This window comes from Patiria miniata, unplaced genomic scaffold (assembly GCF_015706575.1).
Source record: "Patiria miniata isolate m_02_andy unplaced genomic scaffold, ASM1570657v1 HiC_scaffold_12, whole genome shotgun sequence".
Classification (NCBI taxonomy): Eukaryota; Metazoa; Echinodermata; class Asteroidea; order Valvatida; family Asterinidae; genus Patiria; species Patiria miniata.
The window spans coordinates 6,305,594-6,322,573 of NW_024037050.1; the positions used below are offsets into that span (position 1 = coordinate 6,305,594).

Here is a 16,980-nt window from a genome sequence, read left to right on the forward strand (position 1 = left end):
TATGAAATGTCATCGCAATATTTTTCATAACAGTGTTACACACTGTCGTATGTAAAGCAGACAATGAAGGTTTGGGCACAGGAATACAACTGTATTTCCAAGAGCTTAGTTGAGGATGGAGCGCAAGTGTTGTGAGTGTAGAACATGCCATGGATGACTATCAACAAAAAGTACTGAAAGCCTTACTTTTATCCTGATTTTGTCCTCCGAAGTCCTACTTTTTTGGGGGAACATTTTGATTCTACTGTTCTGCTTTTTCACCTGGGTCTGCTTGAAAGCCTGCAGGATACCTTATAAGTGTTCGTGACATGTACATTAAGTTTAACTAAAAAATATTGGATGATCAGATGGCCGTGAGTGGTAGTGGAGGCCATTTTGTTGATGGTAATGCACATTGCATAGACCTTCATTTTCAGCGTTATGACCGGCCAGTTATCGTAAATTAGCTCCTAAAATGCAAGAAAAGTGTAGGAATTGGTGGTGGAAAGCCCTAATTTGGCCTTGAAAAGTCACGGGAAAGTCGTGGAATTTCATTTTAAGATTCCTGTGGAAACCCTGTTTCTGGCAAAATCAATTAAAATAGTTTATTTGTTTTTAAACAGGGAGGCAGTGGTGATGAACGAGAACTAGCCAAGGCTGTGGCCAAGACACTAGCTGGCAGGTAGGCCAGAGGATGATGGTCTTATTCCTTGCACTTCAACCATCCAATGTTTACCGTCCATACCTGTTCATTTCATGCAACTATGACAGATTTTTCCTGATTTCGGGATAATTGGACGGGATTTTTTTTTCTGAATTCAGGATTTTGTTCAGGATTTTTCCTGATTTCCGGATTATTGGACAGGATTTTTCTTTTTGTGAATTCAGGATTTTTGTGAGGATTTTTCCTGATTTCCGGATTATTGGACAGGATTTCTTTTTCTGAATTCAGGATTTTTTTCAGGATTTTTCCTGATTTCCGGATTATTGGACAGGATTTCTTTTTCTGAATTCAGGATTTTTTCAGGATTTTTCCTGATTTCCGGATTATTGGACAGGATTTCTTTTTCTGAATTCAGGATTTTTTTCAGGATTTTTCCTGATTTCAGGATAATTGGAAAGGATTTCTTTTTCTGAATTCAGGATTTTTTTCAGGATTTTTCCTGATTTCAGGATTATTAGACAGGATTTCTTTGTGTGAATTCAGGATTTTTCCTGATTTCTGGATTATTGGACAGGATATTTTTTTCTGAATTCAGGATTTTTTTCAGGATTTTTCCTGATTTCTGGATTATTGGACAGGATTTCTTTTTCTGAATTCAGGATTTTTTTCAGGAATTTTCCTTATTTCCGGATTATTGGACAGGATTTCTTTTTCTTAATTCAGGATTTTTTCAGGATTTTTCCTGATTTCAGGATTATTGGACAGGATTTCTTTTTCTGAATTCAGGATTTTTTTCAGGATTTTTCCTGATTTCAGGATAATTGGACAGGAGTTCTTTTTCTGAATTCAGGATTTTTTTCAGGATTTTTCCTGATTTCCGGATTATTGGACAGGATTTCTTTTTCTGAATTCAGGATTTTTTTGAGGATTTTTCCTGATTTCAGGATTATTAGACAGGATTTCTTTATGTGAATTCAGGATTTTGGTCAGGATTTTTTCCTGATTTCCGGATTATTGGACAGGATTTCTTTTTGTGAATTCAGGATTTTGTAAGGATTTTTCCCTGATTTCAGGAATTTTAAAGAATCTCTTTTTGAAATCTGGAATTCCAGAGGCTGTGTAACAACTGATGATGTACCGGTAGTAACCAATGGATAACGTATCACCGACCGATAATGTCATACAAATTGACCGATATTGTATCACTAACCGATAATGTAACAAATATTGACCGATAGTGTAGAAAAATGTACTACACTATCAGTCAATTGTGGTAACACTATCGGTCCTAACCGATAATGTAACAAAAATTGACCGATAGTGTAATAACTTATTCCAATGAAGGTCTCAAAGCGCTTCGCAACTAAAACCCCTGTTCATGAGAACAGTTTTCTGCAGCAGCTCGAGATCAGTTCAATCTGGTCTTCACCTTCACTGGTACCCATTTAGTAAAGTGGATTGCCCAAGAACACAAGCACCATGTTCCCCACCATGGTTCGATCCCATGCACATTGTATTATTTTATTTTACCATGGCACACGAGTCGAACACCTTCACCATTGAACCACATCAAGTTTTAAGTGGTAGGCAAAAGTGAAGAGCATTCTGAGTTTCAAAGTTTGAAATACTTTGTGATTTCTTGTTTCATTTTTAGGGCGTCAGATTACACCATGGTGCCAGAGGGACAGGAACCCACAGCCGTCTGGAGTGCATTGGGAGGCAAGGCGGCTTATGCAAACACCAAGGCCTTTGAGGTATGCTTTGGGTGCTTCTCTCCCCCGTACTCCTCCAGAGTTGTGCTTAAGTCACGAGTCAGTGACATTTTTCAGTCAGTTCTGCATCTTTTGCTTAATTCGACCTTTAGTTTTTTAGGTAGCTCTATTTAAAAGTCACAAAAAAACCCCTGAAAAACATGCCTATGGACAGGTGGCGTAGGGGATGAACGACTTAGGCCAAGTTCGGGCAAGGACCATTAGTCGACTAGTGGTTGATTTGTGACGTACCTTACGCCTGCGCACTGATAGCAACATGTGAACGTCTCTAGTCAAACGCTGGTCAAAATGTCATCGCAAAACTTCTGGATCCTGGCTCTCTGCTAGCGTTATGAATGCGCGCGGCTATTGGTTACCAGCAAAGCAACCAACCCCAGTAGGCTGGTTCCAAATAGTCGACTAGCGTAGTCAACCACCGTCGACTAGACAGAGTTCGGGCAAACGTTAGTTAACCAATGGTCAACTATAGTCCTTGCGCGAACTTGGCCTAAGTAATGCCTTTGTCACTTTGACTTGTCAAAATTTAGAGGACCTGACTTTCAACCTGAGCAAATCACTTTTGTTTCTGTGTCTTTTTCAAAATTGCTTCTGATGGAGTTGGCAGGTTTGCGTCGAGGGCTAAAATTGAAGCAAAAGTTACATTGTTACTCATAAGTAGTAAAGTTTTAAGTTATTCCAAAAACAACATTAACCCTTCTTGTGGGCAATCAATACTATGTGTAAAACCCTTCAAAATCCTGCTGGTCAGTTTCAGGGGAAGGGTTATCAGGTGCTATAGAAACTTTGTCACACAGAGAGTCACTGCACAAACAGCTTTTTCACCATTGCGGAGACCACAACGTTGACCCGTACACATGCTCGATTCCGTCAATGTTGAATCATGTGACTTCCTTGGTGAATCTGATTGGTTAACACAAATATTGCATCCACTGCTGCCCGCATACTTTTCCGGTGACATGGGATCCTGTGAAATCGGCTGCGAAAAAAATCAAACATGTTTGATTTCATCCAATCGCCCGGTGTTCGGTCAGATCGGTTTGATTTTTCAGTGCACAACTCTCCAGCCCAATGATCTGGTAAAATCAGAAAGGTGTGCAGCGGGCTTAATTCAAAATTTGATGTCTTATTCAAAATTGCTGTTTTTCTAGTAGTACAAAAGTATTGCAAGAAAAATAACAATTTAGAAAAGGAATCTATTTTCCGGATGAAATTCGAAAATTGCACTTGGTGGGAATGCAACTTTAAGCAGCCACTTGTAGAAGACCTTTAACTTGTAGATGACCTTCAACTTGTAGATGACCTTTCATTTTCTCCTCTCAGAGTGAAGCGCCTGACTTCCCCCCTCGCCTGTTCCAATGCTCCAACGCCGCTGGTAACTTCAAGGTCGAGGAGATTAACGAGTTCACACAAGAAGACATGGTTCAAGACGACGTCATGTTGCTGGATGCCTATCACACGGTAAGATTTTATCTTGAGATATATCAAACCTGCCCCCGTGAAACCTTTTAAAATTTATTTATATATTTCGTATCCCGCTGAATAATACAGATGATACTGATGATGCACGATAAAAATGATCGGTAATTTTCGAAAATAACAAACTAGGGGAATTTGAATGCTTAATTTTCGTATTAATTGCAATTCTCTTGGCAATTTTTTATAGAAACCTTGATTCCCAAAAAACTCACTATCCAAAAAATCACGTGTGCATTCTTTCTACTTGCCAACATGCCCCAATGTGAACATACAGGGTAAGTCAAAAAGAAAGTGACCAAATTTAAAAAAGTATTCAAAAAAAATATGTGGCTCACTCCATTTTGTAAAATAATATAGGGATAAAGAACATGTTATTGACTAGTTACTGTGAAAATTTCGTATAATTTGCATACTCTATTCCCAAGTTATGTCTATTTTGATTTAAAGATGACAAAATTCAGCTGTCCACCACTGATCATTTACCGTTCTACAAGCTGATGAATACCCATGAAATGCAATGAAACATGGATGTTTTCCCATCTCCATGAATAAACAAAAACTTGGAAAGAAAACCAGACAGAAATCGCCGTATATATTTCAGGGGAAAAAAAGAGTTGACTTGTTCCTCCTATTCAAAACTCAAAATCTGACAGCAAAAATGTTTCCGTTATGACTCAAAATTATCGAAATGTATTTGAATGCCTGTGTGTAATCTGTACTTCTCACTTAGCTCAATAGCTTCCAATGGCATTCCATGGACAGCTATAACATGTGGTTCTTGTAGTAAAACATGCATAACTTCTGATACAATTTCAGTAATTCTGTTTTTTTCCCAGATATGTGGAAGTACATGATCTTTTAAGACATACTTTATTGGTGTATCAAATCTGACTGCTTTTCAAAGGTCCCTTTCTTTTTGACTCACCCTGTTCATTCATAAATACCTTGAATAGTTAGCTATTCCAATCGGATGAGAGTCTGTCACATGAGTGGTCTTAAACTGCCGTTTAAACACTGGTCAGTGATGCTTAAAACCAGTCGCAAGACACTGCGCTCCGCGCAACATGCGTGCAGTATGCGCTGCACACCACTACAGCCGAACTGTATTTCTGAATAGGGATAATAAATGTGATGTTTAAAACCGTTAGGGGCCTGGTCGCCCTTGTTTTTTTTTGGCTCAGGCCATTACTGGTAGCCAGTCCCCTAACCGGTTTTAAACCATACATTTAACGGTTAGGCTGTCAGTAATTAATTCGACAGAATATTGCAAAACCAGATTGGTTGGGTTGATTTAATTTACATTTAGTTTCAAGAAGTTTCACAAGGTGTGATAATAGTTTTAACGAAATATATTTGAAGAGTAAGCATAGTGGGAAAAAAGTTGGACGTCAGACTTATTTTTCTCTTTTTGAACACTTTGTTGTTGTGTAGGTGTTTGTGTGGATTGGGTCTGGTGCCAATGAGGTGGAGAAGAAAGAAGCCATCAAGATTGCACAGGTAAGTCTAGGAACCAGCAGCCAGTTTCACAGTACTTGACCCTTCCTTAGCATTTGGTTTTTAAAACACACTGAACCCCCCCCAAAAAAAAATCATGAACAAAGACTTTTTAAAAAGGTTCATGTAAAAGACGTAGTATGTAATGACAGTGACAATGCATGTTGGGATTGATCACTATGGCAACAAGACCTGCTACAGTGGTACCCGGGTCGACTCGGGTTAGCCCTGTGCCGTTGGATTAGCTCTGACGTCATTCTCGGGGCTTACACAGGTCAGACACCACAAACCCTGCTCATGGAGCAGAGTCAGTGGTGGAAATATGTCAGACGCATGTGTTGTTGAATCCAAGAAATGGGAAAAAAATTGCGGCTGGACAGATTAGCCCGGCTGTCCTGGCTAAACCGAGTCGACCCGGGTAAGCTAATCGAGCACACCCTTTATCCCATCCCAGAATGTAGTTTTTGAGTTCCTGTCCTGTTTAGTACCTGTCATGGTTTCAAAAACTTTACCACAAAACAGTTTTGGATTTAGTTGATGCTCTGCTTTGTCTCTTTTCTTCAGGAATACATTTTATCTGATCCTAGTGGCCGAGACGTGGATGCTACATCGTTGATTAAGATCCAGGAAGGCAACGAGCCGTTGCATTTCACTGGTCACTTCCATGCCTGGAACCCCAACTACTTCAAGGTAAAGCAAAGTCCCCTTCCCTTCCAGCCTCGGCTTTGCTATGTCCTGTTTTCCCCTCAAAATATAACTCTTGTTCCTAAAAAAGGAGTGTGGAAAAAGGACCATGATTTTGTTCCTTACACCCCTTGTTATCAGCTGTATCCTTCAGAAAGCCCCTCCCCCTTCAAGATATGGCTGCCCAACCACTGCCACCCCACCTTCCCCTATTCTCCCCGTCCACTCCCCCCCCCCCCCACCGCCCCTGCTCCCAGCCTCCCACCCCTCTCCACCCCGACCCCTCCCAACCCCCAACCCTCCCCATCCTCCACCCCCACCCCCACCCCCATCCTCACCCTCACCCCCCCTTCCCGCCCCACCCCCGACCCCACCCCCAACCCCAACCCCACCCCCATGCACGGCACAACTCCTGTCCATATAGCAACTCTTTATGTCCAAGAAAAGACGTTTAAAACTATGTCAGTGATTGCTGTATTTCCCCCCCTGTTAATCATGTATTCTTATGAATGAGACACAGATACATGTACCCTGAAGCAAGACAATGCCAACCCTTACCCTGCCCTCTAAAATTGATCCAGATCCTTCTTAATAACACTAAAATCTAACAATGTATTCCTGAAAGGGACTGGAAAGAGAATATACCGCCCTTCGGAGCACCCGACATGTAAGGAATCCGTTGTAGAGCATTTCTGTTGCATTTGATGCATCGGCAAGGCATGGTACCATGGTCGACATTACTGATACTTATTTTATTAATTTATTTTAGGTCCATGAGGGGTCATTAAAAGTTGCCAGAAATTGACTTTCTTTTAAAGAATTTTACTTGACAGCGGCATCACACCAAACATAAGTTTTACTTTCAGAATTGCTTCAAATATAAAAAACATACCGAAGGAACGTACATAAAATGAAAAGTTAATTGTTGCTTTGCAAAATGCATAGGGAATGCATGGACTAATAGAGTATTACTATTATAATTATTATAATTTATTTTTGGTAATGAAACCAAGGATTCCTCAAAAGTGCCCTAGGCACCGTAGCTCGCAAGCTTGAAGAAACCTGTAGAGAGAAGACAATGAGAAGAAGTTACAGTTTCAGAGGTGGGAGGAAAACCCCTGAAGAATATTCTGAGGAAAACCTACGGAATCAGGTAGGGACTGAAATCCCAATCCACATATTGGCCCAGGCGGTATTCGAACCCGGGTCACAGCGGTGGAAGGCGAGGAAAGTACCGCTACGCCAACCTGACTCCCCCAAAGTATCTCACAAATAAGTTTTGGATTAAATTTTTGTATCAAGAAGTTGTAGAGTTTAAAATTAGGTTGCTGTTCAATGCCATAAACAGTACTGGCTTAGATCCACAGGCATACCCTGGTGGGACTTGAACCCACCACCTCTTGGTTACTAGAGCAGCCATCTTAACAACTTGACTGCTGAGCTGACCCTGACAAGCTTGTTGGTCGAGTGGTTCAGAAATCAGCAGCCAATTTCACAAAACGCCATGGGAAAGACTTCAGCAACAAATTTATTGCACAGCTGTGCAATAAACTTACGACTGATTTAACGAAACTTGGCATAGCTGCGCGACCTTATAAAATATAGTTCATGAAACAGTCGTTGAATCACCTCCGCCCGCCACTTTGAAAATAGTTTTGTCCTATCTTCGGAATCTAAAAATTCTGTCACAAGTAAAATAGCTATTCATTTACCTCAAACACAAAGCTGTGAGTGTCTTGTATCAACCTTGATAAGTTGTGCAATGACAGGCTCTACGACGATCACGATTTGCTGGTAAAATATATAATTTTCAGTCGCTACGCCACAACTTACGCCGCCCAAAATGATTGGGCAAGTTACGCCATAATTTGTTACACACAATGAAACTTCCGTGAAATTGTCATAAAGATGTTGCGCAGCGTGAAGTGTTGTGCAAGTTACGTAATAAATTGAGGCGCAAGTGGACTCGCGCAATAATGTAAAGTCTCTTGAAATCAGCCGCAGCACTACTAAGTATCTCAAGCATGTCGATAACAGCAGAATGCAATGCATGCATGCTTGACTAATTCCTTTTGCATTGAGTGATATTAACAAATAAAATGCAAGAAAAAATCAACTTCAGTCATTTGTCTTTAATTTAACAACAATTTCTCAAAACTGAGTTACATCCAAAACCCTGAGGGGATAACATGACAGGTTTATTTTTCAATAATATCATCTTTGATTTAAATACTTCGCTTGTGGCTAATTCAAAACCTGGAAAAATGTGTATCATTCATAAGTCTAATTCATGACAGACTTTATTTTGTTTATGTTCTGTTTACTCCTACCCCAACCTTACCAACTCGATCAAAATCCATCCCCCATTTCGACGGATTTTGGCAGATAAGCCATTTTGTACTAAGTCCATCAAAATCCACCAGCACCAGTGATGTTTCAGCGGATTTGGTCCTGAAGCATTGTGTGAAGTAAACTGAGTGATGGATTTTGACGGACATGGTCATCTATACAACTAAGTAGGGAGTTTATTAAAGAGTTAGTCAACTTTTGATGTTTATTGAAACTTTTCATTCATCACTGACAAGCTGCATAAGTCTACTCTAATGTATTATTTTGTTAGTTTCGGTCTTGGCAGCATCTCGTATCTTCTTTCACTGCTCATGACATTCTTTACTTTGATTTTCTTTTGCATCGCCCTCCAAATGTAATGGAGCTAATTAACGGTTAGCAGCAAAGTTGTGCTAACGACAGAAACAATGTTCTTAACCATTAAGCATGTTTCAGGGCCTGGACGTACTGATGCTATGTGCATTTAAACAAGAACTATCATCTCATTATTTTGAGCAAATTCTGCGTCTTCAATCAAAGTAAGCATGCTCTGTATTGTCCTTTACAGCTTACCAAAACTGTTATTTAAACAACTGCCTGAAATTATATTGGACAAAGCCTGGTATGCTGTGAGGATTGTCCAAGCGAATTCTTCATAATTGAAATGTGGGATTTTTCTTTGTTACAACAGGAGCTGCCTAACCTGGACGACATGAAGGCACAGGCTAAGAAGGACAACGAGAAGATTGCTATCGCGGTAAGATATTGGACAAAAAAGTTATCGCATCATCGGCCCGATTCACGGGCTCTCTGGTAGTCATCCATCAGTTGAACAGCGCCCTCATTTGTCAGGCTTCAGACACACTCGTTCATTTGTGCTCACTCTCCTTTTCCAAGGCTGCCGGTGATGGCTAGTTTCTTTGAGCTCTGATTGGATAATTTTTTTGTCCAATCAATGACCAAGGGTTAGCAATGCTGCGCAGACGGCACATGCATTGATCGTCGTGGTGAACTACCCACAATGCTTTGCATTTTCTTCACAATTATGTGAGGCATTTTGGCAAAATGCGACAGAACTGGGCACGGGCCGTAGCGGGGGATAATGCCAAAAAAAAGATTTTTTTTTTTTAAATTTCAGATTTATTGATATTTTTGATTGTTGGTACGTCGACTTCACATATTTTAAAGAAACAGTGTGAAAATTGGGAATAAAAGTGTTTTTAGGGAAAAACAATTTCCATCTTCATTATCACGGCTAGAAAACATTCAAAGGCTCAAAGGCCTTTTTCTCACTTTGCTTTTTTGACATGTCGATATATGCGAACTTTGAACTGTCATAACTTGTGAACGGAATGTCCGATTGAAGTGCAACAAACAGCATTGTGAGGAGAATTTTATTCCCTTTCCTAATGTCCACAAACTCTGCCCAGTTCTGTGCCATTTTGCCAGAACGCTTCACATAATGTGAAAAGAGATGAGCCATCACCAACTCCCTTCGTCAGGGCAGTTGAGCACGAGGCAACATCCCAGGTAGTTTTTGGAAAGTTTCATTGCTGTGATCCATTAAATATCATTTGCTAGAAACTATCGATTTTTGAGAATTTGTGTCATGTGAGAGTGATTTGGTGCATGTCATCATCTAGAATGGAGTCATTCTGTAGATTGCAAGGTAAGACTTCAAGACACCACCATGTGTGTACTGTACTGTAGCTTTCGTCATATCTTTGCACTCGGAATTCTTTCCATCTAATGGCTTTTGTGAATGTAATTTGTGTCGCTGTGTCCATGTTGCTAATACTTTGTTGAATCATAATGCATGCCATGGTTCTGACCTATCATATCTGTTACATGTTTCTGTAATTTCTCTCCGCCAAAATTCTAATCTTACTTCTGCTTGTCTTCCCCGTCCTTTTTCCATGAATGTTTTTTGTAAGTCAAAGGGGTGAACATGTCAAGAGGAGTTCACGTCAAGTGATATCGATATAACGTTGAGGCTATTAAACCCATTTGTTCATGCGTTAGTATTTGGGCAATTCCATGGTAACTTGTGTTACATTTAACGGGGGTCTTCAGTCAACTCTGTGCTGTTATTCTATAAAGTCAGAGCATTTAGGTTTTTTTTTTCTCACAGAAGATCCCCAGAAGTTAAGCAACTAAACTACAGAAAAGAGGCCAACAAAATAACTTTCTGTTGGTTTGGCAATAAGTTTTTTATCAGTAGCTTGCGTCACAAAAAAGGACACCTCGCAAACATTGAAATATCTTGCATTTGGAACTTTCTTCATACTGTGCACTGTTTCAAGAATCCTTTTCAGTGTCCTTACATAATTAGGATGTAAGTCATAAACCATAACCAATCATGAGATCTCTAGGGGGATATATATTTCGGTAACTCGCGTTACAGTAACTCGCGTTATGGTAACTCGCGTTGCGGTCTTTCTGCCCATCTTTGGTACAAGTTAAAAACATGTAAGAAACTTATAATAATACAAAAACCTCCTTTGGCATAGACTGTGAATCTTTCTCTCTGCCTTAAAAACACAAACTCACAATAACACTTGCATTTTGCATGTGAAAACAAGTCGCCAAAAGGACTTCCTAAAATCCATTATTTCAGCTCCTAATCCAATTTTGTCACAAAAAGTACATTTGACCATGTATTCCATTTCACTGGCACACCACTCAAATGAAAGGTCTTTTCCCCTTTCATTTGGAGGTTGTGACACTTGTAGTTCTGAAGATTTCATAAATGTTCCACTTTTCAGCCATTTCCACTTGTGGAGTGGAGTTGCCCATTTTCATTTTTGCTTCGTGGACGTTATCCGTATTATAGTAGTCAATCTGTTCATGTCATCAGACAAACCATAACGTTAAAAATTGCTCAAGGCATCACAGCTTGTCATAGTTTTGATCATTAGTAGAGACATCAGAATACCATAGAATATTGTGACTTATTGGACGCATGTTTAATTGTTTACCCGATGCATGGTTGTATAACTCAAGATTGACGTTGTCATGCTGCCAGGGTAGTGAATTAATGTATAATTGAGATGTTGCCTGAAATTTTTCCTCAAAAACTTTAGGTTCATGCATAAAATTGAACACACTGCAGTGCATTCATTAACTTTGCCTGAAACTTCACAGGGGAGATGTTTTTCCAGAGGTCATAAGCTTGGATTTGAAAAATTATTCACTTGTTTTGTGGATGATTTTAAAAAGCCAGAATCAAAATTGATTTAACACTTTAAAAAAAAAAAAAAAAAAATTGAAGCTGAAATCACATTTTGATTATTTTTAATGATACGTTTGATTTAGTGTTGCTTTCCCCTTTTTTCTTTCTTGTTTTTTTTTCTTACAATTAATTTTTTATCAATCAGATCAATATTTTAGGCACAATCTTTGGTTCTCAGGAAAATGTAAGAAACCATTCGAGGGTTCTTTCTTACGTTTAACATTGCTTTTTTAACCTTTCCCCGCAGCCCGCTTTTCTAACTTCTGTTTTGCATTGTGTTTTTGCTTGTTCTATTAATCCTCTTTTTTTGTTCTGCATCTGTTTGTTGGTGTTTGTTAACTCTAACCCCGCAGTCGGCTCCCGTCATGGTGAGAATTGATGAGGTAGGTTTCTATGACAACTGCATCAAAATAAAGTGTCTCTCTTCCCAATTTTTGATTTGTTGAGAGAAACATATCATGAAGTCAAAAGAGCAGAAAATATCGCATTGATTGAAAAAACTTACTTGAATTGCCTTGCCTCTTTAGGATTTCTCACTAGTTTTTGATCTGAGGGTCAAAAATTTTGTTGATTTTTCAAATTTGAGAACTAATTTGGCAGGTGTGAAAGTGCCACCCCGGTACTGTCTTCTTTTTGTGGTCGCCAGATTGGTTAAAAGTCTAGTTCATAGGCCAAAGGTGACAGGTGTAGGCAAGAGTTATTTCTGCCTGTGTAGTATGAAGATGAGTGTGTTATTTACAGTTGAGTCTCGTTAATACAAACTCGTTCGGACCTAGCCGAATTGTTTGTTATATCAGAATGTTGTATTAAGAGGAACATCAGTCCCATTCATTGTGCACATAAATGCACAGTCGGGACTAAGGCTTTATGTTTGTTATAACCAGAAATTTGTATTAACAGAGTTTGTACTAACGAGATTCAACTGTATAATTCATAAATACCTGAGACAGTTTTACCCATTCCTATTGGTAGAGAGCCCGTCACGTGGGTGGTTTTAAACCGCCGGTAAAACACCGCTGTATTCTTTGCCACATTGCGCAGTATGCGCCGCCGTGTGTGCCAATCTCCATATATGGAGATTTTTAGTATTACGCATGTCAGGCACATACCATAGACATGGCCAGAGGGGTGTCTCACAAAACACGAAGTAAAATTTTCGAACAAAATCGTTGGAAATTTTATAATTTTTGACTTGTTAAGATCTTTTTTTGTGGTTCTCTACTGAAGCTATACAATAGCACTGAAGGCTCTGAGTGCTTCATTACTATGACCTCCGATCATCCTTAAATCTAATCTCCCATCGAAGCCTTTAATGAGCTCTTTCCAACTCTCATTAAATTCTGTCTGCAACAAGTTAATGATCAACTGGCACTGGAGAGTGGAGACTTACATGACTATTACCCCTGATCAACCAGCCAATGATTCTTGAAATCTACAGTGTAACTTAACAGAGCAGATATGACTCGGCGCCTTTAATTTCCTTAATCTCGATGTGACATTCAACCAGTTTTATTTTCATCACATTCCATCTGAAAGCATACATTGTAATTGTCAGTAAATATCAGTTTTTGTTCACTTTGAATGTTCTTCAACCCCCTCCCCCCTTCTTTTCCAACTAGATCCCTAAGAAGGATGATGGTGAAGACTTCAACTCCCTGCCCAAGTACCCACTGGAGAAGCTGCAAGCTCAAGAGCTTCCTGACGGTGTGGACTCCAGCAAGAAGGAGGTAAGGAGTTAAGCCCCGCCCCTCAGGAAACCTGTCATGGGTGAAGGAGTGGCCCTTTAAAAATTGTAAAAATCAGGGATTTTTCTAGTTGACCTTTCTTGGTAAAAGAAAAAATTGTTATGAACAGATGGACCTGTATATTCTCTGGAAAAAACTCAGAAGCCCTTTTTTTAAAATTCAATTTGCTTTTTCCCTGCTCTTCAACAAATTGATATTTTTTCACATAACAATTTTATAATTTCTGGTTAGAGCCCCTTGAACAAAGACAGTGACAAATTGGAGAACCATCAACAAAGGGCTGGATAGCTCAGTTGGAATGGCAATCCAGAGGTTGCAGGTTCAAACCCTGCTCCAGTCAATTTCGTTCAACTTTAAAAAACTTATTTTAATTTTTTTGCTTTATTCTAATGAGAAAAAAAACCCTACTTTGTTTATTTTTTGGGTGTCTGTAATCCTCTGAAAAAAATCTGCAATTTTGGGTTTCTTCTGTTGGGCCACCAATAAATTTCAAGTAAATATTCCCTAACTAAACATGCTAGATTTTTTCATTTGATGTCTTATTCAATAGTGAACACTCTTTGTATTGCCAGATTTAAAGAATTTGCAGAGATGAAACTTTTCCGATTTTAATCGTAAATCCGACTTTTTGAATTTTCCGGTTTTCGAAATTTCCGATTTTCTTACTATGTGTCCCACAAAATCTGATTTTGTGTAACGATTTTTTTCACAAAATGTCATTTTATTTCAATCATAATTTCTAAGAGAAGTCGATGAAAAGTCGATACACGTTAAAATCATCGCGAACGTAGTTTTAATCTCTTTCACCAGTCGTTATTGGAGTGTTTCAATGGTAGAAACACAGGGCATAACACTGATCGGAGCCTTTTCTGGCTGGACAAAAGGTTAAACATTGGCAGGTGACATGGAAAAATCACTGTGTCGCACGTGCGTGCATGTACTGTACGCAATGGTACCAGCGCACGTACAGCACCGTACCGTCCGCTATAATATAGCACATGGCTGGTCGGTAACGGGTAGCCTTGTGAACGATCCAGTGGATAAAATAATTATGTTGAGCGATTTTCGGAGGTTTCAGATTGAGTTGTACAAAATGCAATGCTTTAAAAATCATGATGATTATCTCAAGGATAGCGAAGAGAACATTAGCGAAACATTTCACTGGCATTTGTTGGAAGAGAAAGACGATAATGCCTGATTTTCCCCACGTACGAATGCAAGTGAAGTAGTGGAGTTGTGTGGTTGAATCATGGACATGATTGAAGCACCATGAACGGTGCCTTGTCTTTCAGACTTTTTCCTCGACTTTCTCAAGTAAGAAGTGAACTTCTTTGTTGATGACTCCATTACTCTAACTGTTATTCAGGCGTTTTATGCAATGAAAACACTGACCTTTTTTTTTTCATCGTAAAATTTTGTTTGAATCGAAAATAAAGCAGGAGTTGGTGTCCGGAAATTGGGCATGAAGTGTATTGTACATGCATGTACATGTACATGTACATGTGTGTAACTGCAGTGCGGCCCAGATTTCGGACACGTATTTTTGTTCGGCCTATTTTCCAATTTTTTTGCCATGTGCCAGTTTCATCTCTGAATTTGATGAACTTCGAAATAGTGAAACAATTTTTATCATTATTGTGGAAACATTTTTTATTATTATTGCAACATTTGTTTGTTATGTTCACTGTGTGTCATGTTGTGATTGTGTCTTTTTTTTCCCCCTTTTTGTTTAGTATTATTTATCCGCTGCTGACTTTGAGAAAGTCTTTAAGATGAAGTTCGAAGCTTACGTCAAGTTACCAGCATGGAAAAGAACCAACTTGCGAAAGGGAAACAAGCTTTTCTAGACATTTTTTTCGAGCTGTCAAGAAAAAAGGTTGGGTTGTAATTAAAACTTCTCAAAACTGATGTATTATTTCTGACGCTGTAGTTTTAGAGAATATTAAATTCAACCGAATGTTTGGAGAAAAAGCTGCAATTGTTTTTGGTTTCCTCAAGGGAAGACTGCTCATTATAGATAATTTATAAACAAGTCTATTGCATATTGATTTCGTAATTTTAAGATTTGTTAATACAGAGTTTTTGTTTTCTGGAATATTAGTTTGTGTGTTAATAAGAGGTGTCAGAGTATTTTGAATTCTTGAATTGAAAAATTAAACAAATACAGCCTTATTGATAACTGCTGTTTCGTAATGATGAACGTTTGAATGCACGGCTGCAGAAGTTATTTCAGTTATTTTTTTTTATTGGTAAAAATACATGCTTTTTGGTACTGAATATTGTCATTTTCTAAAATTTCATGCATGTCTAATCAAATGAACCTTTATTTTCCAGAGATCCGACTCACAATTTTGAAAATGGAAATATTCAAAAAGCAATGGGAATTTGTGCCCATTATATTTTTTGTTAGTTTTTTTTGGGGGGGGGTTGTGCGTGGTGGAAATTACAGTAAATATAAGTGCATGACATACAAATTTTAGTTGAACTTAGAAAATTGCTCAGGTTTCAAAATAGGAAATGTTAGATATAGAGGCAGGAAAATAGAAGAGTGACAGTTGTGGTCTAGAATCGAATGGTAAGTTTAACTTTAAGAAAAGAGACTGATTATTTGCATGTTTCATTGTTGCGAAGCATTTGGCTAACCGTAGGCTTAAACTTTGTGTCTGAAGTCTGGTGTCTGTACACACGGTGGTCAACATTCAAAGGTTGAGTCAAGAGACCAGACTCTGACTGGCTGGCATTGTTTTGATAAGGCTGATGTTATTATTGTATGTTTAATAAGTTGTATCACAAGAGGGCGGTGTTTATATTTAGCAGTCTCACGTAAAGGCAAGAGTTATCTTGTAGGTTGAGCTGACAGATTAGCTGATTTCTCAGCAGATTTTTGGAGTATCTTTGTCCCTTTCCGGGAGTCCAGAAACATTTTAGTGTGCCTGTACTTCAGTTTGTGCTTTCTGAAAAATTCCTTTCCCTGCTAATATTTTTTTTAAACGCGTTCTCAAGCTTGTATCAAGGATGTGACGAAAAATTGGGAAACTTGATTGATTTCCCAGCTGTCTTTCACAGCGTCACAGCCTTAGTGTCTTTCTCACCGATCCATTCCCTGATGAGTCCGATTCTGTCTGTTGGTCTGTCCATCTAACCATCTGTCTGTAGTCGGATATTTCAACCTTTTCTCCACTCCCCACTGCTTGTTTTGATTCATGTTCCCTTCCTTTTCAGTTTCAAAACAGCTCGTTTTGGGACTTATACCCAAAATCCAAAAGTCAATTTGTATCACTCGTCTGTAGCTGCCGTTTCATCTTTCTACTTTGGATGATTCAAGCAATCCAGTAATTATATGATAAGTTGTGCTTGGATACTTTGAACACTAAGCTTTACATTGAAGGCTTATGGTGGATATGGGACAAAGAAGGTTTGATGAGGGCCTATAGATCCTCCACCACTTGTGACATGTTTAGAAAAAATGCTAACGTTGTCCAAGAAATGTTTTGAACGTCGGAACACTTGGCCCTTCTAAACATTGGCTCACTCTCAGAAATGATTCACACTGAAGATCATCTTAAAGGCACGTTTCTCAAATTCTAACCTGCCTTTACGCATTTG

The 16,980-nt window shown here is 38.9% G+C and overlaps 1 protein-coding gene across 1 annotated transcript in view; it reads left to right on the forward strand.

Moving 5' to 3' along the window:
- Window positions 1-15,574, forward strand: part of LOC119746418 (advillin-like) — a 50,494-nt gene extending 34,920 nt beyond the window's left edge. The window contains 9 exon segments of the mRNA XM_038223346.1: window positions 603-661; window positions 2,298-2,397; window positions 3,736-3,873; window positions 5,323-5,388; window positions 5,950-6,075; window positions 9,089-9,154; window positions 11,983-12,012; window positions 13,249-13,356; window positions 15,108-15,574. Of these exon segments, the coding sequence (XP_038079274.1) occupies window positions 603-661; window positions 2,298-2,397; window positions 3,736-3,873; window positions 5,323-5,388; window positions 5,950-6,075; window positions 9,089-9,154; window positions 11,983-12,012; window positions 13,249-13,356; window positions 15,108-15,221 (807 nt within the window). The 3' untranslated portion in view covers window positions 15,222-15,574.
- Window positions 15,575-16,980: the final 1,406 nt, after the last annotated feature.